This window comes from Triturus cristatus, chromosome 2_1, assembly GCF_964204655.1.
Source record: "Triturus cristatus chromosome 2_1, aTriCri1.1, whole genome shotgun sequence".
In the NCBI taxonomy this organism is placed as follows: Eukaryota; Metazoa; Chordata; class Amphibia; order Caudata; family Salamandridae; genus Triturus; species Triturus cristatus.
In genome coordinates this window covers 928,847,073-928,869,432 of record NC_140581.1, presented here as the reverse complement: position 1 = coordinate 928,869,432, position 22,360 = coordinate 928,847,073, and the positions used below count along the sequence as shown (strand labels likewise).

At 50.6% G+C, this 22,360-nt stretch overlaps 1 protein-coding gene across 3 annotated transcripts in view; it reads left to right on the top strand.

Moving 5' to 3' along the window:
* VPS13A (vacuolar protein sorting 13 homolog A) overlaps positions 1-22,360 on the top strand; it is a 2,314,464-nt gene that overhangs the window by 1,783,744 nt on the left and 508,360 nt on the right. For all 3 annotated transcript variants that reach the window (XM_085633365.1, XM_085633382.1, XM_085633374.1), the window contains one exon: positions 1,900-2,013. In XM_085633365.1, the coding sequence (XP_085489491.1) occupies positions 1,900-2,013 (114 nt within the window). The remainder of the gene's footprint in view (positions 1-1,899; positions 2,014-22,360) is intronic.

Genomic DNA, 22,360 nt, shown 5'->3' with positions numbered 1-22,360 from the left:
TCTGTCATACCCTAGCCTCCAGTTAGGTGGCAACTTTCTTTTGCCACACGAGTATTGCCTTTCTGTGTACTCAGCAGTTCTCTTGACTTTACCCTACACTGTAAACTCTGGACACTGCCACCTTTTAGTGGCATCCTCGTCCCACCCATCCTCTATATGCACTACCTGCAGGCCACCCAAGCAGCCGCGCGGCCAATGCTTGTTTATGTATATTCCGTTGACGTGCACTTCTGCAGTACACCAAAGTGCTACGACGTGTCCTTAAAGTTCCATGCTGGCGCTATAATAACGTCTAAACACAACAGCTGCTCTCCTTAACTTTAATTGCTATTTTTTCACTCTTCACCCCAATAACTGCAACAATTTACGCCATAATATATCCCAAAATAGCTTTTGGAAGTGGTGTCTAGTTTTCTGAAGCTCACAGACACGCTCTAGCGGTTGGTAAACAAGCCAGGCTGGCTCACCCCTCCTCCTCGGCTGCACGCTGCCTGGCGCGACGAGGCTGCCCTCGGGGTGCCATGGCTAATGTTTTACCTGTCTGTGCATTATCAAGCCTGTGTCGTCTGCGCCTTCACTTCCAGGGCCCGGTCTCTTGTCCCACGATTCTGCGAGGCAGAGAATATACTCACATATGGTGGGCGGGGCCAGCTGCGGCCACATGGAAGCTGACTGGCTGACTGCTGGCCAGCTACAACTGTTCCCAGAGTTGTCAGCATAACCCTGTGTGTGGTGCTGGAAACACAAGCTCCCTTCCAGCGGCAAATTATAACTTTTTGGGGGAAAAAACATTATTTTTACAAAGGGCCGATGTTGTGTAACAACGTTAGGTATATAAGTCAATACCACTTTGCATTCTGGGATTTGTAGTTTTGTTTGGAAATACCAGCTTTCAATGTTGCCATTAGAGACGAAGCCTGGTCAGCCAGCTGTCATGTACAGCCTGGTGCTACACGATAGCTGTCGACTCGACATACATGTTACTCTACATGTTTTTTTTTTTTGCTTTCGGAGTTTTTTATAGTGCTTACTTGACCCGAAGGTATCAAAGCGCTTTACATGAGCACTATTTATGTTACACAAGGACACATTTGTTTTTTTGTTAGGCACTGGAGATTAAGGGATTTGCCCAGAATCATAGGATGTTGAGCGTCCTTGCCCAGTCTCAAACAAGCAGTGGCATAGTCAACAGGTCTCGCCTTTGGGACCTTATAAGCGTGTAGCCTTGCAGCAGTTGATGTTGTTGCACCAAGGATATTGTGCTGCATAACTAAATACTTATAAGGTCCCAATAGCGAGACCTATCGGCTATGCCAATGCTTGTTGTGTGATTCTTTAGTATTGTACATGGCTCCAAAGCAGATAGAGTGAGAGATTTTACTGTTAGCTCTTCTACAAATTTTGGTGCTATAAGCTCCAGCAGACCGTAATAGCTGTTTCTAGCCAGACTTAAAAATAATTACAATATCTTAAGTCAGATGAGAGAGACACTATTCAGTGATCAGCACAGTTAGTATTGTTTACAATTGTGTGTGAAAACCAGTTGTTGTGGTACAGTGTATCTGGAAGCAGTTTGAAGACAATTGCAGCAGCATTCAATTTTCATTCTATAGTAATTACACAGGCCCATTTTAAAAAGAATATGGAAATGGTTTAGAAGTGGGTGGTAAGGTAAAATCAGTGAATTATTGCTGATGTTGGAAATCTGCCATCAGAATTACAGCGCTTCTTTGGAACATGGTAGCTATAATTCCTCCTGTGGTAACACCACAGTTGATTAATTTACTGCTTTCACTGAGAATGAGTGGATTTAACATCACCATGAATTATGAAATCAAGCCCTTGGAGTGTATGTCAAGGTTTAATTTGTTCACTTCATTTCTTTAATCTATATCACAGATTGAACTGTTTAAAAAGGATGTAGAGTCACTCCAAGCTGAGTTGAGCACAGTATCATCAACTGACACATCCCAAGTCAGCCTATACGAATATTTTCATATTTCTCCTATCAAGGTAAGTGAACTTCAACCAGTTATGTAGAAGAAAGCTATTCTGGGCAGAGATTTAAATATCATTGTCATTTCGTAACCTCACACATGATATGTGATTTAATCATCATTCTAAAAACTACAAGTGTATGGTGATGCCATAGTGTAGGGAGACACCTACAACAGTTGTAGGAATACAAAGTGAAGTGCACAATATGCCTGGTGCAAATAGTGAGCCAGCATTGGGCACAGCCCGTTGAATTATTTTATATTTGTACAAATAAATAATATAAAAATGTGAGATTTCCAGAGTGGTTAAATGTTACTTAATAGCTTATACAATTTATGAACCAGCCATTCCGATAATGGGGACATTGCCTCAGAGTATCCATGCACCAAAAGCTGAACCTATGTTTGCTACTTAAGATCAGAGGGACATTATAACAGTTCATAACCATGCAGAATTTGCTCAGTTATGTAAAGTAATCTTTCTCGTCATTAAATAAACTCAGATGTCAGATTCTGAAAATTATTTTTGAGTTTATTCAGAAGTGAAAATCATGTATAATGAAGAGCTCCAATTCATTTGTAGAAGCTTCCTATGGAGCTTGTGTATCCTATTATATTTCAAATGGTGTTTAATGTTGGTTTTGGTTAGATTTAACAGCATGTATGATGGAACCACGCATCCCTGTACAATATGTCCATTACAAAGCATTCGCCTTTACCATGCAAAATGTTACTGCGCATAAGTCTTTACAGACGCATTCCTTTACATCTGAAAGAGACAGTTAGTTATAAATCAATTAATCAATCAATCAAAACATTTGTAGAGCGCGCTACTCACCCGTGAGGGTCTCAAGGTGCTGAGGGCGGGGGGGTGGGGCAGCTACTGGTCGAACAGCCAGGTCTTGAGGCGTCTCCTGAAGGTCAGCAGGTCCTGGGTCTTGCGTAGATGGGCAGGGAGGGTATTCCATGTCTTTGCGGCGAGGTGGGAGAAGGATTTGAGGCCGGTTGTCGTTTGGCAGATGCGTGGGACGCTGGCGAGGGTAAGGTCGGCGGAGCGCAGCTGGCGATTCGGGGTGTAGAATGACAGTTGTTCGTTGAGGTATGGTGGTCCGGCATTGTGGAGTGCTTTGTGTGCGTAGGTTAGGAGTTTGAATGTGATACTCTTGTTGACCGGGAGCCAATGCACGTCTCGTAGGTGGGTGGTGATGTGGCTGTGACGGGGGAGTCCGAGTATGAGGCGTGCGGATGCGTTCTTTATGCACTGGAGCCTCTTCTGGAGTGTAGCCGTGGTTCCTGCGTAGAGGGCGTTGCCGTAGTCCAGCCTGCTGCGAGCGAGTGTCTGGGTGACCGTTCTCCTGGTTTTGGTGGGGATCCATCTGTAGATCTTGTGGAGCAGGAGGAGGAGACGGCATTGACTGCTGGGTAATGGCGAGCCGAGTCCAGGATGAACCCCAGATTGCGTGCATGGTTTGTGGGTGTCGGGGCAGTTCCAGCGCAGTCTGCCACCAGGAGTTGTCCCATGCGGAGGAGGTGGAGCCAAGAATGAGGACCTCCGTCTTGTCCGAGTTCAGTTTCAGGCAGCTAGTCTTCACCCATTCTGCGACGGCCTTCATTCCCACGTGGAGGTTGGATTTGGCGATGGCCAGGTCTTTGGTGAGGGAGAGGATCAGCTGCGTGTCGTCAGCGTACGAGACGATATTGAGGTGGTGTGCTCGGACGATGGTAGCGATAGGTGCCATGTAGATGTTAAAAAGGGTTGGTCTGAGGAATGATCCTTGGGGTACGCCGCAGGTGATCGTGGTGGCTTCGGATCGGTATGGGGGAGGCGGACTCTCTGGGTTCTGCTTGTGAGGAAGGAGGTGATCCAGTCCAGAGCTTTGCCTCGGATCCCTGTGTCGTGGAGGCGTGTGCGAAGGGTGTGGTGGCAGACGGTGTCGAAAGCGGCCGAGAGGTCCAGGAGGATGAGGGCCGCGGTATCGCCCTTGTCGAGTATGGCGCTGATGTCGTCAGTGGCGGTGATGAGGGAGGTCTCGGTGCTGTGGTTGCTGCGGAAGCCGGATTAGGATGAGTCCAGGACGTTGTTCTCCAGGAAGAGGGTCAGTTGTCTGTTGGCGATCTTCTCAATGACTTTAGTGGGGAACGGGAGCAGGGAGATGGGTCAGAATGTCTTGAGGTCCTTTGGGTCCGCTTTGGGTTTCTTGAGGAAGGCGTTCAGTTCGCCGTGTTTGCAGCTCTTTGGGAAGGTGGAGGTCTCGAAGGAGTCGTTGATGATCTTTCGAAGTTGGGGTGCGATGATGGGGCTTGCCTTGTTGAAGATGTGGTGGGGGCAGGGGTCGGAAGGTGAGCCGGAGTGGATGGTGTTCATGATTTTGGCAGTCTCTTCGTCGTTGACGTTTTTCCGGGAGAGCAGAAAGTCGTTGCGTTCGATGGGTATTGATTCTGGGGTGTCTGTGTCCGCCGTTTGCGTCTGGGTATCGAAGCTGTTGTAGATGTCTGTGATCTTGCGGTGGAAGAAGTTAGCCAAGGAGTCGCAGAGGTCTTGTGACGGTGGTATGTCACTTTGAGCTGGAACTGGGGGTGGCGAGTTCTTTCACGATGTTGAAGATTTCTTTGCTGTTGTGTGCGTTGTTGTCTATGCGTTCCTTGAAGGAGGTTCTTTTGCGGATCTGATGAGCTGGTGGTGTCTGCGTCTGGCGTTCATGAGGGCTGCGTGGTTGTCTGGTCCTTGCGCCATTGCTTTTCGAGTTTTCTGCAGGTATGCTTGGAGTTCTGGAGGTCGTCGTTGAACCAGATGGCTCTTGTGTCGGTGTGTCTGTTGGAGGGTTTCCTGATTGGGGTGAGGGTGTTGGCGCAGTCGTCGATCCATAGTCTGAAGTTGTGTGCTGCTGCGTTGGTCTCGGAGGACTCGGGAGGAGGGTCTCGGGCGAGTGCGGTGATGAGCTGGTGTTCGGAGACTTTTTTCCAGTTGCAGTGTGGAATACGTTGTGGTTGGTTGTGTGTGGTGTGTTTCTCGAGGGAGAAGTGGATGCAGTGGTGGTTGGTCCAGTGGAGTTCGGTGGTGTGGCTGAAGGTGACGTGGTCGCTGGCGGAGCAGATGGGGTCGAGCGTGTGTCCAGCAGAGTGGGTGGGTGTCGTGACGAGTTCTTTGAGTCTGAGGTTGGCGAGGTTGGCGATCAGTGTTGTGGAGTTTTTGTCGTTGGTGTTCTCTAGGTGGGAGTTCAGGTCTCCGAGGAGGATGTAGTCTGTGGAGGCGATGGCATGCCTGCTGATGAGGTCGGCGATGGATTCGCTGAACTGTGGTCGGGGGCCCGAAGTTCTATAAACGAGGGTTCCTCTGATGGTGGTATTGTTGTTGACGTGGATCTGGAAGTGAAGGTGTTCGGCCATGTTGAGGGCATCTTCGGTGCTGGTTGATACTCTGATGGTGTCCCTGTGGATGATGGCGATTCCTCCTCCTGGTTTGTTGTTGTTCCGGTCTCCACTCGTGATCTTGTAGCCGTCGGGGATGGCTATGGCTATGTCCGGTGCCAAGGAGGTGTTCATCCAGGTTTCCGTCAGGAAGGCGATGTCCGGGGCGGACGAGTCGAGCAGGTCCTAGAGTTTGACAGCGTGCTTGTGGAGTGAGCGGGTGCTGAGCAGTATGCAGCTGAGATGGTTGTGGCATGCAGTGTTGGAATGGGCTAGGCGTGCTGGAGTGCGTTGGCTGGAGAAGCTGCAGCTACGGCAGGTGAAGGGACCGTGGGTGATCTTCTGGGAGGCCTGGAAGCCGGTGGAGTTTAGGAGTTATAGATTCCTTACCTTAGAATTACCCCCAGGCATCATACTGGATCCGGAGAATTTTTTCTTTGCAGTACCCCTGCGCATCGGTAGTTGGCGTCGGTCGACTCCGCTTCCGTCGTCATGGTCGCCGGAATGACGTCGTGGTGTCTACTTAGACGCCGCCCCTGCACGCTGACGTCAGTTCTTTCTTTTCCGCGCCTGCCTAGCGCAGATCCGGAGGGAGCTAACCCTTTAGTCACTTTTTGACTAAGCTTTTTTCAACATTTTGTGGACTTTTTTTCAAATCTTTGACTCCTGGTGCGCAAGGGATGTCCCCCCGCCGGACTGGCTTCAAGCCCTGCGAGGCCTATCACAAACTGATGTCTGTGACGAACCTGCACCTCGTGTGACTTTGGTGTCTGGAGCGCGACCACGACCCAAAGTCGTGTTCTGACTGCCGGGCCATGAATCCAAAGTCTTTGCGGGAGCGGTCCTGAAAGCTTTTGGAGGCCCGGCAGTCGGCTCTGCGTCGCTCCCGCTCGAGTGGAAGGTCTGGAGACCGCTCGTGGAGCCCCCCATACCTCGACCCATTCCAAGTCTTTGGGGTCTTCGGGTAAGTCGAAGCACAAGAAGAAGGTGAAGAAGCACCGGCACTCTTTGCCTTCTCCCCGTCGGGCGGCTGACGTGATGCGGGACCCAGAGCTCTGTCTTCGGTGCCTCCTTCAGTGACGACTCAGTGCCTCCCTCCCATTCCTTGAGCCCTGGCGTCCCCTGCCCAACTTCGTGCATTTTACGAAGCCCTCCACAGTATCTTTGGGCAGCCCGACTCTGCCGGTGCGCCTGAGGGCCCAGCAGAGTCGGTCAGGGATCCTGGGCCTTCGATGCCGGGGACTCCAGTGCCGCAAGGGCCTCCGTGGATCCAGGCCTAGATGCGGATCGACGCCGGTCGCCCTTACTCAACCTTTCCTGGCGCCGATACCAGCGACGACGCCCCCGTTGTCAGTCGTGCACCCAGCCAACGCCGTCCCCAACCTCACTCCGGAGATGGACCGGCGTCGGCCGACATCAAATCCGACACCGGAGGGTTCTTTTGTTCTCCTGTTCATCCCTGGTGTTCCCTATCGCCCAGAAGGTGGTGAAGAGGATCGGGAGGTGTCGCTGGATCCTTTCGCAGACCAGCTTGAAGAGCCGAACTGGAAAGAGGACCTGGTGACGCCAGTGGTCTAGACAATTCTCCAGATGTTGGCATGCTTTCTCCCCCTACCGTGGCTACGGAAGAGGGAGGGTCTTACGCTGTGGTAGTGGGAAGGGCAGCCCAGGCTTTGGGCCTGGAGCTCCCTTCAGTGTCAGTCAGGACTAATCTCCTGACAGAGGCGCTTCAGTCTGCAGCATCCTCCTCTGAACCCCTTCTGGTCTTCATTGAAGCCCTTTTTTTAAAAAAAAAACAGGGACCCCTACTTATTAGAATGTACTTGCTAAACGTAGGGACAATACAACTTTTTTGTGAAAAGAGAAACAATAGCAAGCTAATTCAAAAATAACATATAATCTGGGTGAAACCAAACAGTAACCATGAGTAGTGATATTATAAAAGATATAAAAAACCACATATCTTTAGAAAAATATTTTTTCAATGTATTGTTTTTCAAAAGTTTATGTATCTTTATGGATAATCAATGATTTATCCAAATATATTGTTTTAACTCATAACATGTATTTGCTAATTCGATGTTTGATTGACAATATCAAAATATACAATTTCCTGATATCATGTATCCTGTTCTTGATTGTGCGTTGGATTTTTAAAAAAATACATAGAAGATGATAATTTGATAAGGGGCAAGCGGTCGATAGAACTACGCGCGTTTCGGCACTACTGCCTTCATCAGGGAACCGTCTATTGCAAAGAAACTAAATGAAACAACAACAAAAATGCACACTAATGGTTAATTATTAATAAGATCTAAATACCCAGATTATATATGATATATCATTATATAAGTTCAATCCTAAAGATACATTTCATTAGAGTCACAACAATTACGTTTCATTTTACATGTCTTGTTTCCATTGAACATTGATCATTGTTCTATATTGTACTCATTACATTTTGATATTCATATTTAAAAAAAGCTTCAAATCATTTTCTGAAGAAATTAGATATGTATTCTACAATCAACATGACCCTTGTATATATTTACATAGCTTAACTCTATTTAGATAATTTTATAATGCCCTAACAAAAACACCCCGTGAGATATAGAAGGAGAAAAATAAAAAATAAAGTAAGATAAAAACCAGAAAAAAAAAATATATATATATATATATACATATATGGCCCATGTCTGTCGAATCCGCATCATCCACCCTATCTTTATAGTCATCTTTTTAGTTTAGTTGATAATAATAACGTCTCATATTGACATTGTCGTGCGACAGGTTACCACAGTGATGAGGATAGAGATAGATACACAAAAATGTGTATTGATATATATATATATATATATCTAAAGCCCTAATTTCAAAAGGGTCATATGGTTATTGGAAAGCTTGATTTTTCCCAAATAAGATATATTATACCTCTTTGTGATCTATACTTACAAGAATGTTTTAAACTCCACAGTTGATATATGGTGTTGACTTTTACGGAAAAGTAAGGTCAAGAAACTGAAACATAAGGGATAAAGCAACCGCAGTTAAGACTTTTGGCCTGATTGCATAATTGCATTAACATTTAAAAATCAAGACACTTACTTTAATAGAGCAAATATCTAGGGATTATATTGGTGATAGTAGGACGAGATCCTAAGACGTGGATGCCTGTCAGTAGATCAGAAACTCCTAGTTGTGTACACTGTATAAAGCAATGTGACAACCTATTAGTTATATCCCTAGCTTAAGTCTTAAATTTGAATAGTGCAGACAAAAGATGCATACTTAGATGATGAGCTCATGTTCTTAGATGTTAATCATGTTCGTACTGAAGTATCGAGCTGTATTTTCTTGTTACCGAGGCAATCTAAGAAAATCAGAAATTAAAATTAAGAATGTAACATTGGGGGACAATATCCGTAATAGTGCTTAGAATTGTCATCCCGTATAAAGACAATATCGTCTATATAACGGGACCAATGTAGTACGGACTCATAAAAAGGGGCCACTTCATTGAAAACAAACTGTTGCTCAAAAAAAGCGACATAAATGTTCGCTATAGTAGGGGCGCAGGAAGCGCCCATACTTACTCCTTTTGTCGGTTTATATAGATCTCCCTCAAATTCCAACACATTTTCTTCAAGGATAATACGAAGGCAATCAATGATGAAATTTAAATTGCATTCAATATTCATCACTTCTATAAACCATTGGACTGCTTGAACTTCTCCTTCACATGGTATATTGCTATATAAGCTTTCTACATCTAAAGTGACTAACCATTGTCTTTTAGCATTGAATGAAGTGCCTTCCAAGAGATTGATTATATGGCGTGTGTCTTGTACATATCCCGGTATTTCTCGGACATATGGGCGAAGGCTCGCATCCAGATATTTTGATATTGGTTCAGTAATAGACCCTATTGAATCCCTCACTGACATCCTTCTGGGCACCTGGTCCAAGCCTAGCATAGAGGCTCCTGTGCAAAGGACAACTGCCCGCCCGGCTCTGGGCGACCCAGTTTTCCTCACCCAACACCCTTCCCCCTAGAGCATGGTGGTCCAGGCCTCTTCTTCCAAGGGCGCATTCCCTTCTCCTCCCCCAGACAGGGAATCAGAGAAGCTGGATCATCTTGGGAAGGTCATGTTCTCTTCCTCTAGCTTGGCACGGTGGTCCGTGAATACTGCGTGCCTCTTGGGCCAATACTCCCATACTATCTGGGATACGGTTGCGCAAGTGCTGCCTCAGTGCCCGGAGGAGGCCCAAGCCATTCGTTCCCAAGCACTGACAGATGGGAGGGACGCAGCTAAATTCACGATTCAACGTACTTCGCCATCGGTGCCTGGTAGATCACAAATGGCATCTTCACTCGGAGGTGGTGCAAGGTCTCTTTCAGCGGTGGGGAGAGCCTTGGTTAGATCTGTTCGCTACCGAAGAGAACACACAATGTCAGAAGTTTTGAGCATTGAAGTTTCCAAGGCGGCACTCGCCTTTCGTTGCGAGTGGAGTTGCGTCCCCCTGTACTCCTTTCTGCCTGTACTACCGGCCTCTGTCGGGGAGCTCGAGCAGGACCTCTGACCTCGGGTCTAGGCCGGCTCTCTCCCCAGCAGTTCTGCTGTGCCGTTCTCAGACCACCGACCCCCACCTGGGAGGTTAGAGGCTGCTGTCTGCCGCTGCCTTCACCCCGCTCCTCTGTACTTCGCCTGCTGCCATAGTAGGATTCTTTTTTAGATTTTCACTTTATTTTTTACTTATTTTTGTTTTATTACTGCGCTAAGTTTTTTTTGCTCAGTTTTCTCAGCCTCCGTTTTCCCGCTGTTGCTGGTCCCAGCTGCACGCTCCTCCCCCCTTCACTATTTAATGGTGGCTGCGTGCATCAGGCGCGTCGAAGGCGGGCCTAAGGCTAGCCCGTCCACGACCCGACCACGACCCCACCGAGACCAGCACCAGGGACCCTGCATCTCGAACTACCCACGGCTACAACACAGCCGCCCTCTACGCACTCAACCCCGGAAGACTCAGAGACTGCCGACAGGCCATGCCAAACATGACCCATGGCCAGTTCTCCTGCCTCCACTGCCGCCAGACCTTCACCACCAACCTGCCTTCCAACACCGGCAACGCCCTAAGATGCATCCACCTCAACATGCGCTGGGAGCACAAACACGCCATGGTGATTTGGAACCTACTCGACTCTCTCTCGCCAGTCATCACCTTCTTCACGGAGACCTCGACCAACACCTCCTCTGGCCCTGACATCAACACTGCCAACCCAGAAGGATACAAAATCCAGAGGAAGGACCATCCACCCACCCGGGAGGGGGCCTCGCCATCGCCCACAAAAGCACCCTCCGCCTCACCACCTCTAGCAAAACTTTCCCCTCCGCCATACACCTGCACTTCCAGATCCAGACCAGTCCCAACTCCCTGCTCTGCGGAACTCTCGTCTACAGACCCCCTGGCCCCCCTTCACGGCCACCATCACTGACCTCATCGCACCCCACGTCATAGCCTCAATGACCTACATACTCATCGGAGACCTGAACTTCTACCTCGACAACCCCAGCGACCCCAACTCCACCACCCTTTGGGACAACCTCACCAACTTCGGACTTAAACAACTCGCACCACACAGACCCACAGGGCAGGACACACCCTTGACCCCATCTTTGCAGCAGGAAACAGCGTCCACTTCAGCCACACAACGCAACCCCCATGGACCGACCACCACTGCGTACACTTCACCGTCGACAAACCCAAGGCACCCAAACCAGCCCCACGCCCATCACGAAGGAACTGGAGCAAGGTCACCGACGAGCAACTCCAATTCACCCTCACCTGAGACAACCACACCTCGGCATCCGATGCTAACGTCGCAGCCAGAGAACTCTACACTTGGATCTCCAACCGTGCAGACAAACTCGCCCTCTACGCAACACCGACAAACAGTGCCCCAGGAAAGCCACCTGGTTCACCACCGATCTCCAATAAGCCAGACGCACCTGCAGACGCCTGGAGAAACACTTAGGCACCCGAAAACTACACCACCTGCAAAGACGCCATGACGGACTACCACAACCAAATCAGAACCATCAAAAGGTCCTTCATCCACAACAAAATCCTCGCCAACCCCATCAACTCCAAGGAACTCTTCAGTGTCATTCAGTAATTCACCAACCCCCGCAGCGAAGCCACAGGCCTCACCCCGTCCCAAGACCTCTGTGACAAACTTGGTACCTACTTCCTCCTCAAGTTCAAAAACCTCTATGACAACTTTGTCGACCAGACACCACAGCCGGCCCGCCCCCCAGACACACCAACCAGCCCACCATCTCCACCTGGACGCCGATCACATCCGCAGACCGCCTCAACCATGAAAGGTATCCACTCTAGTGCCCCCACTGACCCTTGCCCTCCACACATCTACCACAGAGCCACCACCACCATCGCACCCGAACTACAACGCACCATCAACACCACCTTCGAAACAGGCACCTTCCCAGACGACTGGAAACGCGCAGAAGTCAGGCCCCTGCTCAAGAATCCCACAGCTGACTCCACCGACCTCAAGAACTACTGGCCCATCTCGCTCCTCCCCTTCGTGACCAAAGTTGCAGAGGAAACCGTCAACAGAGAACTGACACGATTCATCGAAGACAACGCCGTCCTCGACCCGTTTCAATCCGAATTCCGAAGCAGCCACAGCACCGAGACCGCCCTACTCGCCGCCACAGACGACATCCGCACCCTTCTGGACCAAGGCCACTCCGCAGCCCTCATCCTACTCAACCTATCAGCAACCTTCGACACCGTTTCCCACCTCACACTCGTCACCAGACTACACGACGCCAGCAGACAAGTAACAACCCTAGATTGGATCCGATCATTCCTCACCGGAAAAAGCCAAAGAATCAGACTGTCACCCTTCCTCCCCTATCCCACGAAAATCACCTGCGGAGTCCCATAGGGGTTATCACTGAGCCCAACCCTCTTCAACGTCTACATGGCCCCCCTCGCCACCATCATCCGACAACACGGCCTCAACGTTGTATCATATGCTGATGACACCCAGCTCATCCTCTCCCTCACCAAAGACCCTACCACCGCCAGACTCAACTTCCTGAAGGGGGATGCAAGACGTCACAGTCTGGATGACCAACAGCTGACTAAAACTCAGCGCTGAGAAAACAGAAGTCCTCGTCGTTGGAACCACCGCCTCAGCATGGGACAACACCTGGTGGCCGACCGCCCTCGGAAGCCCACCGACCCCCTCGGACCACGCCAGAACCTCTGTATCATACTCAACTCATCCCTCACCATGAGCCGACAGGTCAACGCTGTCACCTCCAGCTGCATCAACACAACCCGCAAGACTTTCAAGTGGATCCCCCCTAAGTCAAGGAAGACAGTCACCCATGCACTCCTCACCAGCAGACTGGACTATGGAAATGCGCTCTACGCCAGCATAAACAAGTCCCTACTCCGCAAACTCCAGACGATACAGGACACTGCCCCCAGACTCGGCCTCCACATCCCCTGGCAACACCTACGAAGGCTCAACTGACTCCCTGTGGAGAAAAGAGTCACCTTCAAAATCCTCACCCACGCCTACAAATGCCTGCACAACACCGGACCCGAATACCTTAATACCTCAATGACCGAATCAACTTCCACGTACCCAAAAGGAACGTCAGATCTTCCAACCTCGCACTGGCTGAAACCCCTCGCATCCCCAGAGCAGGCAGGAGATCATTCTCCCACATTGTGGCCAAGACCTGGAACCAGCTACCAGCCGACATCAGACACCCCCCCTCCCTGAACACCTTCAGAAAGGCTCTCAAGACCTTGCTCTTCGGCTAAACAGATCTGCTGACACCCTTTACCCCCCCCCCCCCCCCCCCACCCCACCCCAAGGCCTTGAGACCCTCACGGGTGAGTAGCGTGCTTGCAATACCCTGATTGATTGATTGATTACTACTTCTGCCCCGAGTGCTGAAGAAAATTAAGTGTGACCGGGCCCAAGGCATTCTTGTGGCTCCGGACTGGGCAGTCTGGTACCCCAATCTCCTGAGCATGGCCATCGCTCCTCCGATCAGGCTGCCCCTTCAGAAGGATCTTCTGTCTTCTGTCGCAGCAGCAAGGGGCGGTCCTCCACCCTGATCTGTCCAGCCTCCACCTCCTTGCGTGGAGATTGAGCGGCAACAGTTGACAGCTTTTAACCTTCCGTTCCAAGTCTGTAACGTCATCTTGGCAGCCAGGCGTCCCTCCACTAAAATGGAATACACCTGTCGATGGAATAAGTTTGTGGCATGGTGAACGCAAAGGCTGTGGATACCCTCTCTGCCCCTCTTTCTGAGGTTCTTTTGTTCATCCTTTCTTTGGCCTAGCAGGGCTCTGCTCTGGGCACTCTAAAAGGCTATCTAGCAGCTATTTTTGCTATTCTTCAGCTAGCAGATCAGCCCTCTTTATTCAAGTCCCTTATTGTAAATAGATTCTTTAAGGGCATTATTCACCTCTTTCCTCCCATCTCCTTTCATTATGCCTCAGTGGGATTTGAACCTTGTCTTGACTTACCTTGTGCGCTCCCTTCGAGCCTCTTCACAATTGTCCTCTCAGGCTCCTCACTCTGAAGACTGCCTTTCTTGTTGCCATCACCTCTGCTTGCAGAGTGAGTGAGCTTCAGGCTCTTTCTCCTAAGCCCTCTTTCTTCTCTGTGCATCAGGACAAAGTGGTGCTTAGGAAGAGACCCTCGTTCCTTCCTAAAGTGGTGACTGCATTTCACATAGGACAAACTATCACTTTGTCCGCCTTTTTTCCCGCCTCTGCACCCTTCCAAGCAGGAGGAGAGGCTCCACCGTCTGGACCCAAAACGTGAGCTGTCCTTCTACCTTGACCGCACAAAAGATTTCTGGGTGGATGATCAACTCTTCGTTGGCTATGTGGGTGCCAAGAAAGGTTGGGCTGTCCAAAAGCATTCCATCTCCTGATGGGTTGTCCTTTGTGTATCAGCGAAAAAGGAGCCTCCAGTGGCGCTTCGTGCTCATTCCAACTAATGCATTGGCTCGTGGAGTCTCACTCCTCGACATCTGCCAGGCGGCAACGTGGGCATCAATGCACAAGTTCACCAGACTTTACTGCCTGGACAGCCAAGTCCGGAGGGATGACTATTTTGCCTGTTTTGTCCTTCAGGACTTTCTGGTGTGAACTTGGCTAGCAGACCCTCCTCTGGGGTTGGTATTGCTGGGGTATCTACTCTAAGGTAAGGAATCTATAACTGTCTTTCAGATGAACAAGTTACTTACCTTCGGTAACGATGTATCTGTAAGAGACATAGGTTTGTTATAGATTCCTTACTTCCCCACCCATCCTCCCCGTTCTGCGAACTGACGTCTAGGGATAGGGACTCCGTTACAGGGCCCTTGTTGTGGTGCACCAAGTTGCGTTGAAAGTCGTGTCAGAACTGACGTCAGTGTGCAGGGGCGTTATCTAAGTAGGCACCACGACGTCATCCCGGTGACGACGGACGTGGGACCACTCTCAAACTTCACCCCACAACTTATGGAACTCATCTCCCCGCACGTCACGTCAGCCAGGAATTTTGTACTTCTTGGTGATTTCAACGTACACAGCGATAATAATGAGCCCACACACCTAGCAGGACATACGCTAGATCTAATCCTGACCAACTCCTCCAACATCATCTGTGGGGAAACTTGCCCCCTGACCTGGACAGACCACTCAATGTTTGAGTTCCGTATTAGCGGCCACAAGGATTACACCGCTCCAAAACCACCCTCCAAAATAGGTTATAGACAGTGGCATAAAATAACACCCACACAATTCCAAGATACTTTAATCCCACTGCGAAACCTGGAATCGGACAGTGTAGTGCAGTGTCTGGCCTCCTTTAATTCCAGCTTGCTAGCCACAATTGGCCATCTAGCCCCTTGGAAACAATGCCCCACCACCAATAAACGCCAGCAGGCACCATGGTTCTCAAGCTCCCTCCACACGGAAAAAAGCCTATGCAAAAAACTCAAACGACGCTGGTGGCATTCACACGACCTACAAGATAAAGGCAGATTCAAGCAAGCTCTGACCCTGTATCACAAAAACCTGAAAAACGCCTGCAAAACACACATTGCCTCCCAACTTGAACGAGAAGGTAACTCATCGAGAACCCTCTATCAAATCTTAAAAGCTTTCACTAACCACAAGGCCTATGAGGTCGAGGCTGCCCCTTCTCAAACCCTATGTGACAACATAGCTAATCACCTAACACAGAAAATTGACACAATTTATGATAAAATCACTGCAGCCAAGGACTCCCAGGCAGGCCCTAAGATCGACCCCCCACCAGCCTTCCCTTATGAGACAACACTAGAGAATTACCAGACACTCACTCAGAGGAAGACGGAGCTTCTCCTCAAAGCAGTAAAATCTGGGTCCCCTTTAGACCTTATCCCTGCTAGAATTGCCTCAACCCTTTTCAAGGAATTAGCCGGACCCATATGCTGTATCTTAAACAGCTCCATGAAGGAAGGCACACTCCCACCAGAAAAACACATAAACAAGCACCTGTCCGAATTCATTGACTCGTCAAATTGCCTGGATGTCTCACAATCTGGATTCCTACCCAGACACAGTACAGATACTGCACTGGTGGAAGTCACGGACAACATCAGAGTGCAGCTGGACAGCGGTCAAGCAGTACATTTAGTGGTGCTTGACTTGTCCGCAGCTTTCGATACCATCTCCCACCAGACTGTACTGAGGAGACTACAGGACATGGGCCTCAAAGAGAACTCCCTGAAATGGATGGAACATTTTTTATCCGATAGAACTCAAACCGTTCACCTCGGCCACTTCCGCTCACAGACTACACTCCAAGGTAACCAAGGGAGTGCCACAGGGCTCCTGCCTGAGCTCCACTCTCTTTAATGTCTATGTCACCCCTCTGGTAAGACTACTTAGAAAGCTGGGATTCTGTCCTATGTCGACGACACCCAACTTCTCATATCCTTGGACTAAAATAACTCTAACATTCAGGACACCTTTGCGGAGGGCATGAAAGTCATTACGGACTGGATGAAGGATAATTTCCTCCAACTAAAGGCAGGAAAGTCAGAGATAATGCTATTTGGAGAAGCAACATTTAGATGGTCCCCAAGCTGGTAGCCAGAGGTTTTAGGCCCCGCTCCTAATCCAAAATTGGTAGTAAAAAACCTGGGTGTCAAATTAGACCAGAAACTTTCTTTGGGGGAACACATCTCTTCAACTACGGGAGCCTGCTTTCACAATCTTAGTCTCCTTAGGAGAGTCTTCCCCTTCCTCCCCCTGTCCACTGAAGACCTTAGTACAGGCACTGGTATTGAGCCGTCTGGACTACTGCAGTGCACTTCTGATTGCAGCCAATGAAAAATCTCTGAACAAATTGCAGGTAGTCCAGAACACGGCAGCCCGCTTGGGGACCAACGCCCCCCCCCCCCCCCCGAACTGAATCTCTCCCCCCTCCTCCAAAAGCTGCACTGACTCCCGGTGCGAAAGAGGATCAAATTTAAGATCAGTTGCATGGCATTTAAATCCTTAAATAACTTAGACCCCAGCTATCTGAAACATAAATTCATCAGATACCTACCCTCCGCTCCGAATCCAAAGCTCTGATACAAATCCCCCACTTCAACAAAGCACGAATGGGTGGCAAGGCCTTCTACAATCTGGTCCCACAATACTGGAACCAACTCCCCATCCACCCACGACTATGTACGGACTATCTGAAGTTTAGAAAAATGCTAAAAGCGACTTTGTTCTAATCTAGTATCGCCTGAAGCTCTATAGCACTTTTAGCGCGGAGATACCCTGATGGGGTGATTTGGGTGCTTTATAAACTGTTAAAATAAATAAAAACAATGCCACCTACTGACGCATGGGGGTACTGCTGAGAAAAAATCTCCGGATCCAGTCTGACACTTGGGGGTAATTCTAAGGTAAGGAATCTATAACTAACCTATGTCTCTTACAGATACATCGTTACCGAAGGTAAGTAACTTGTTCTTTACTCACTCCTATTGACAAGTATCTGTAAATAGTGTTCTTACCTGCTCTATCAGAGCACTGCAGTTTTTTTCCGCAAAACTCACGTACTGAAACTTAAACACTCAGAGAGTGCTGATGCTAAGACCCAAAAGGGAATGCTAGATGTTCAAAACATACCCTGCTTTGACTATCTCTTTCCTTCACTGTGTATCAGTTCCTGGGAGTGAGCCGGTATTTGTGACTTCTGTGAGTGATCGAACCTGCAGCACTGAATATTAGCTATTTTTGTGTATGCTTCTGTAACAGGGTCTAAATTATTACATGTTGTTCAGTACTTTCTCACGATAAAAATGGTTCAGCACAGAAGCTGCCTGATCAGATAAACCTATCTGATAGAGACTACTCGCCGCAGATTCCTTAACGTAGAATTATCCCCAGACGTGAGACTGGACCCGAAAAACTTTCTTGTCCCAGCATCTCTTTGCGCCAGGGGGCGGCACCACGCGACTCCGCCCCGCCGTGTTCCACGGGCGTGATGTCAGCGAGTTCACATAAGTCCCTTGCCATGTGCGGGGACTTCTGTGGAGTCGCCGGCGGCTCCGGCGCCGACAGGTTTGTCTTCAGGTCTTGGAGATGTGGTGTCGTCGGGGTGTGGCCCTATGGGGTTCCGTCCTTCGGAACACGGCACCTCTGCCTTGCTGCAAACCCCCGTGGGGGTCCCTGTGGTCCTCTGGGCAGGCCGCGGCCGAGCTGACGCCGCTCAGGTGCCGGCGGCTGCTGGCCCTGGTGGCACCGCAGGGGCTGGCTAGGGTCCGGGGAGTGTCCCTGGGCCCCCTTCGTCTCTCCACGCAGGCGGCTGCCTCGTCGGAGGTCGAGTCGTTGCCGTTCTCTGACCCCGCCCCATTCTCCCACTGCGCAAGTCGTGGCAGAGGTCGTCTCGGCGTTGGGTCGTTGATTCGTCTTCGGAGGCCCCCTCTTCTCCAGAGGTTTGGCAACTGTTTGTCTCTTCCTACCCGGAGACGGGACGCTGCGTCATGGCCTTTTCCCTGGCGTCTTCCAAGGGGGGCTCTTCGCCGTCCCCATGCCCACAGTCTTCCCCGGAGGCGCCTCAGGCCCCCCACTCGTCGGTCAACCTTCCCCCATTCCGAGCTTGGCCTTTTCTTTCTCCAGTTGGGCTGGGGGACGGCCGGCTTAGCTTACAGCCGTCGCCCATGGCGGAATTGCTCTCCCCACCGCGTTGCCCTACGGAGGCGAGTGCTGCCTTTGCCCGGGCTGTCTCCACGGCCGTGGGGATTTTGCGCATGGGCGACCCGGCTGCCCATTTCCCTGTGGATCATTTGCTTGAAGTTCTCCATCAGGGCTCTGGTGGATGGGAGCTGCTTCTTCCCTTCGAAGCTTCGCTCCATAATTCTCTCTTGGGGGCATCCTGCCACGGGGGACCCGGTGCCCCAGCCGCTTCTACACTGCCACCGTCCTGCTCTGCATGATCCTGTCTGCCTTTCCTTCCACCCTTCTACCAGGGGCCCTCTTCTGCAGATTGCCTTTCCCTCCTTGCCATTGGTGTTGTCTCCTCCGTCATGGGAAGCCCGGTGGTTAGATTCATGGCGGCGCAACATCTTCGCCTCCTCCAGTGCTGCCTTGCGGGCGCTCAACACGCTGTGTGTGTTGGCCATAGCCACTTCTTGCTTGTGGGATTCAGCAGTGTCCCTTTTGTCTTGCGCTTCTCAGTAGGGTGGCCGCGTTGATCTGCGGCCCCATGTGTTGGATGGCCGGGAGCTGGCGGCGTTTATTCTTCGCTCGGCTCTGGATGTCTGAGGCGCTTGGTCGCACCATGGCTTCTTCAGTGGCCCTCCGTCGCCATGCTGGGCTGAGGGATAGTGTTTTCTCTGAGAATGTTAGGGAGCATTTGGTTGACCTCCCATTCGATGGCGCTCTTTTGTTTCACGCCCCTGCGGATTCTGCCTTTCAGCGGTTTCTTGCGGGACTTCGTCTGCCTTCTCCTCCTCTTCCTCCTCAGTGAACCTGGATGTCGGTCCTGTACTGTGTTCTGGGAGGTGTTCTCCCATTGTTTTCCGGGGCCTAGTGTTCAGTAGCCCCAGTTGTGTGTTCTGTATGATGGGTGTGCCTTCAGGGTCCTTTGGTTGGCCCTTCAGGGTCCTTCGGTTGGCCCTTCGGTGCTGTTGGCTGCTGGTTCAGCCCCCCGTTTTTAGCCTTGTGGTTTGGCTGTTGGTAAGCCTGTATAGGTCCGGGTATTTGACCTTTTGTGTCTTCTTTATTGACTGCTTGGCTAGCCTTCTGTGGTTTTACACGTAGGCTTTTAACTGTTTGTCCTCTGCTGCGGATTTTTTTCCTAAGAGGTGTTCCCATGTTTTCTTGGGACGTAGCATACCCTGTGTGGGGTACTTGTAGCTATTACATAGCTCTGTCATGTGCTGGGGCGGTGTGGTCACCCTTTTCGGGTTCCTTGCTCTCCTTGGCGTTATGGTATATCGTGGGTGGGGTCTCTTGCAATGGTCTTGGCGCAGCTTGCGTTGCTTCCAGGTCTGTTCTTCTCCAGGTTCGCTACGTTGCTCGACCAGTCTGGCCTGCTGTCTGTGGCGTGGTGTTGTGGTGATTCCGCCCTTCTGTCCGGCGATTCGGCCTGGTCCTCTATCTGGTGTTCCAAAAGGCCTGGTTTTCTTTGGCTTGCTGTGTTCTGGTTGACGGTCTGGGCCCGTCCTCCTTCTCTTCTCCTTTTCTTTTGCCTGGTCCCATTTAGTTCGAGGCATGTGGGCTGCTGAATTCATATCTGTGCATAGATCGCCGCCTAGTGTTGGGTCCGGATGTTTGCACGTTGTTGTCCTGGAAGAGTCTTCGAAGTATCCTGAGATAGGTGACTCCTCCCCTGGACCACAGTGCGCATGGGCATCCTCTCCATCCTCAGATTGTTTTTTTCCGCCATTGGGTTCGGATGTGCTTTATCTTAGCTCAAGTTAGGAACATTTAGGTTAAGGCCAAAAGGCCTTTAGTTTTCGTCGGTACTGTTCCCGCTCGGTATCGACAGCTTTCTTGCTTAGTTTAGCAAACTTCTTCAACCATCGACCTTACATCGACGATGGAATCGAGGACCCCATTCAAACGGTGTCCGGTATGCCACGCAAAATATCCACATATCGACGTCCACCCGGTGTGCAACAAATGCCTCTCGCCGGATCACGACGAATCGAAATGTATGGCCTGTGCCCGATTCCGATCCAAGAAGACTCTCTGGAATCGACGAGCAGCGAGATTAGAAGCACAGCAATCGGCACCGGCCCCGGCCAACATCTTCAGCACCGAGGACGAGGATGTTGGAAGCGTGGAAGACATAAACTCCAGCCCCGCTTCCGAACACGATTCCCGATCGGAAGACGCCGATGAAGCCCTTTTTCACAGGGAAGAAGCCGACGATGAGGTAGGAGACTACGATGAGGCCTTCGGGGCCGAAGAAGATAGCTCTGGTGAAGAGCAGGGCCTACCCGTCGAAACGGAGGCTATCAAAGTGCGTCGTTCTACGGCTCCGGTCGAGGGATCGCCTCTGGGCCTTACCCGAGATCAATCCCGCAGTTCTTCGGCCCCGCCTTCGGGCCCGGCCTCGAACATCCAGCAAGAGCCATTATTGCCGAAAAAGACTGGTTTCCCTTCAACGAAACCGAAACCAATCGTCGCACCGGTTCCACAGAAACCGAAAGTGAAACTAACAGTGGTCGGCTCGAAGACCTCCACTCCTTCGACGCCGGCACAAACCGTCGGCTCCGAACGCGCTAAAAGGGATTTCGGCGCCGAACTCGCTGCTGCGGACATCGGTACCGACCCGAAAAGGAAGGCCATCGGTACCACAAAAGCGCCTCGGCCCCCGGCACCGACCACCAAAGTTAAGATGGCCGCTCCATCGGAGTCCACTTCGAAGGCAGTGACACGGGTCAAGTCATCGACTCCGTCGACCGCTACTACCTCTCCTCGAATCGATGACCCTATGGCTCCGAAGCAGTCCACGCCTACCTCTACAAAACAACTCGGCACCAAAGAACCTTCGGCGTTCTCGGTGCGACAAGTTGCGGCGTCATTGCAATGCATTAGAGAATGGGCAGCCCTCCAGTCCACGTCGGGCCCCGACCCGAAAAAGGCTCCGAAGGCACCTTCGGCACCAACCAACATCACTTTTGGTTTGCCGCCATCCACGGCGCCGAAGATGTTCGAGATCCGAACACGTGTCCGCCAGACAAGGTCCCCATCTACTGGACACTCTCCTACTGAGCCTTCACTGTCCCAATTCATCGACGCCGACACCGGCAGACTCATGCTCCGAAAACGGAAGGTCACGCCAGAGCAGGCTTTGGACTCTTACAGAATCCCTCTAAAGCAGAAACTGCCAGCAGAGTCGGAACCGGTTCTATACGAACGCCGGCATACCTCCTATCCGGATCCCCAGTCCTTTTCTCCGACGCCCTCCGACACGGACGCAATGGAGGATTACATGGGTGATGATACCACCTACCCTAGGGATATAGATCCTGAGGAGCAGCAGGACCCAGATCAAGCTTGGGATGACCCTGCAGGCCCGGGTGCCGCAACAGATACCCAGGACACGCAGCTTTACGGCGCAAAAACATCTCCCACAGAGGACACTGCTGCCTTCAATGCCCTCATAGAACGTGCTGCAGCCAATCATGGAGTGCAACTCCACTCTGACACAGTTGAGGACGACTTCTTGGTGGACACTTTCGCCTCCTCTGAAAGGACTGTCAAGACTCTGCCCATGTTGAAAGGTGTTCTCAAGCCAGCAAAGGACATTTTCAAGGAAACAACCAGGGCACGGGTGCTGAACCCCAGGATTGAAAAAAAATACAAACCTGCGCCCGGGGATCCTATGTACATTAGAGGTCAGTTACCTCTGG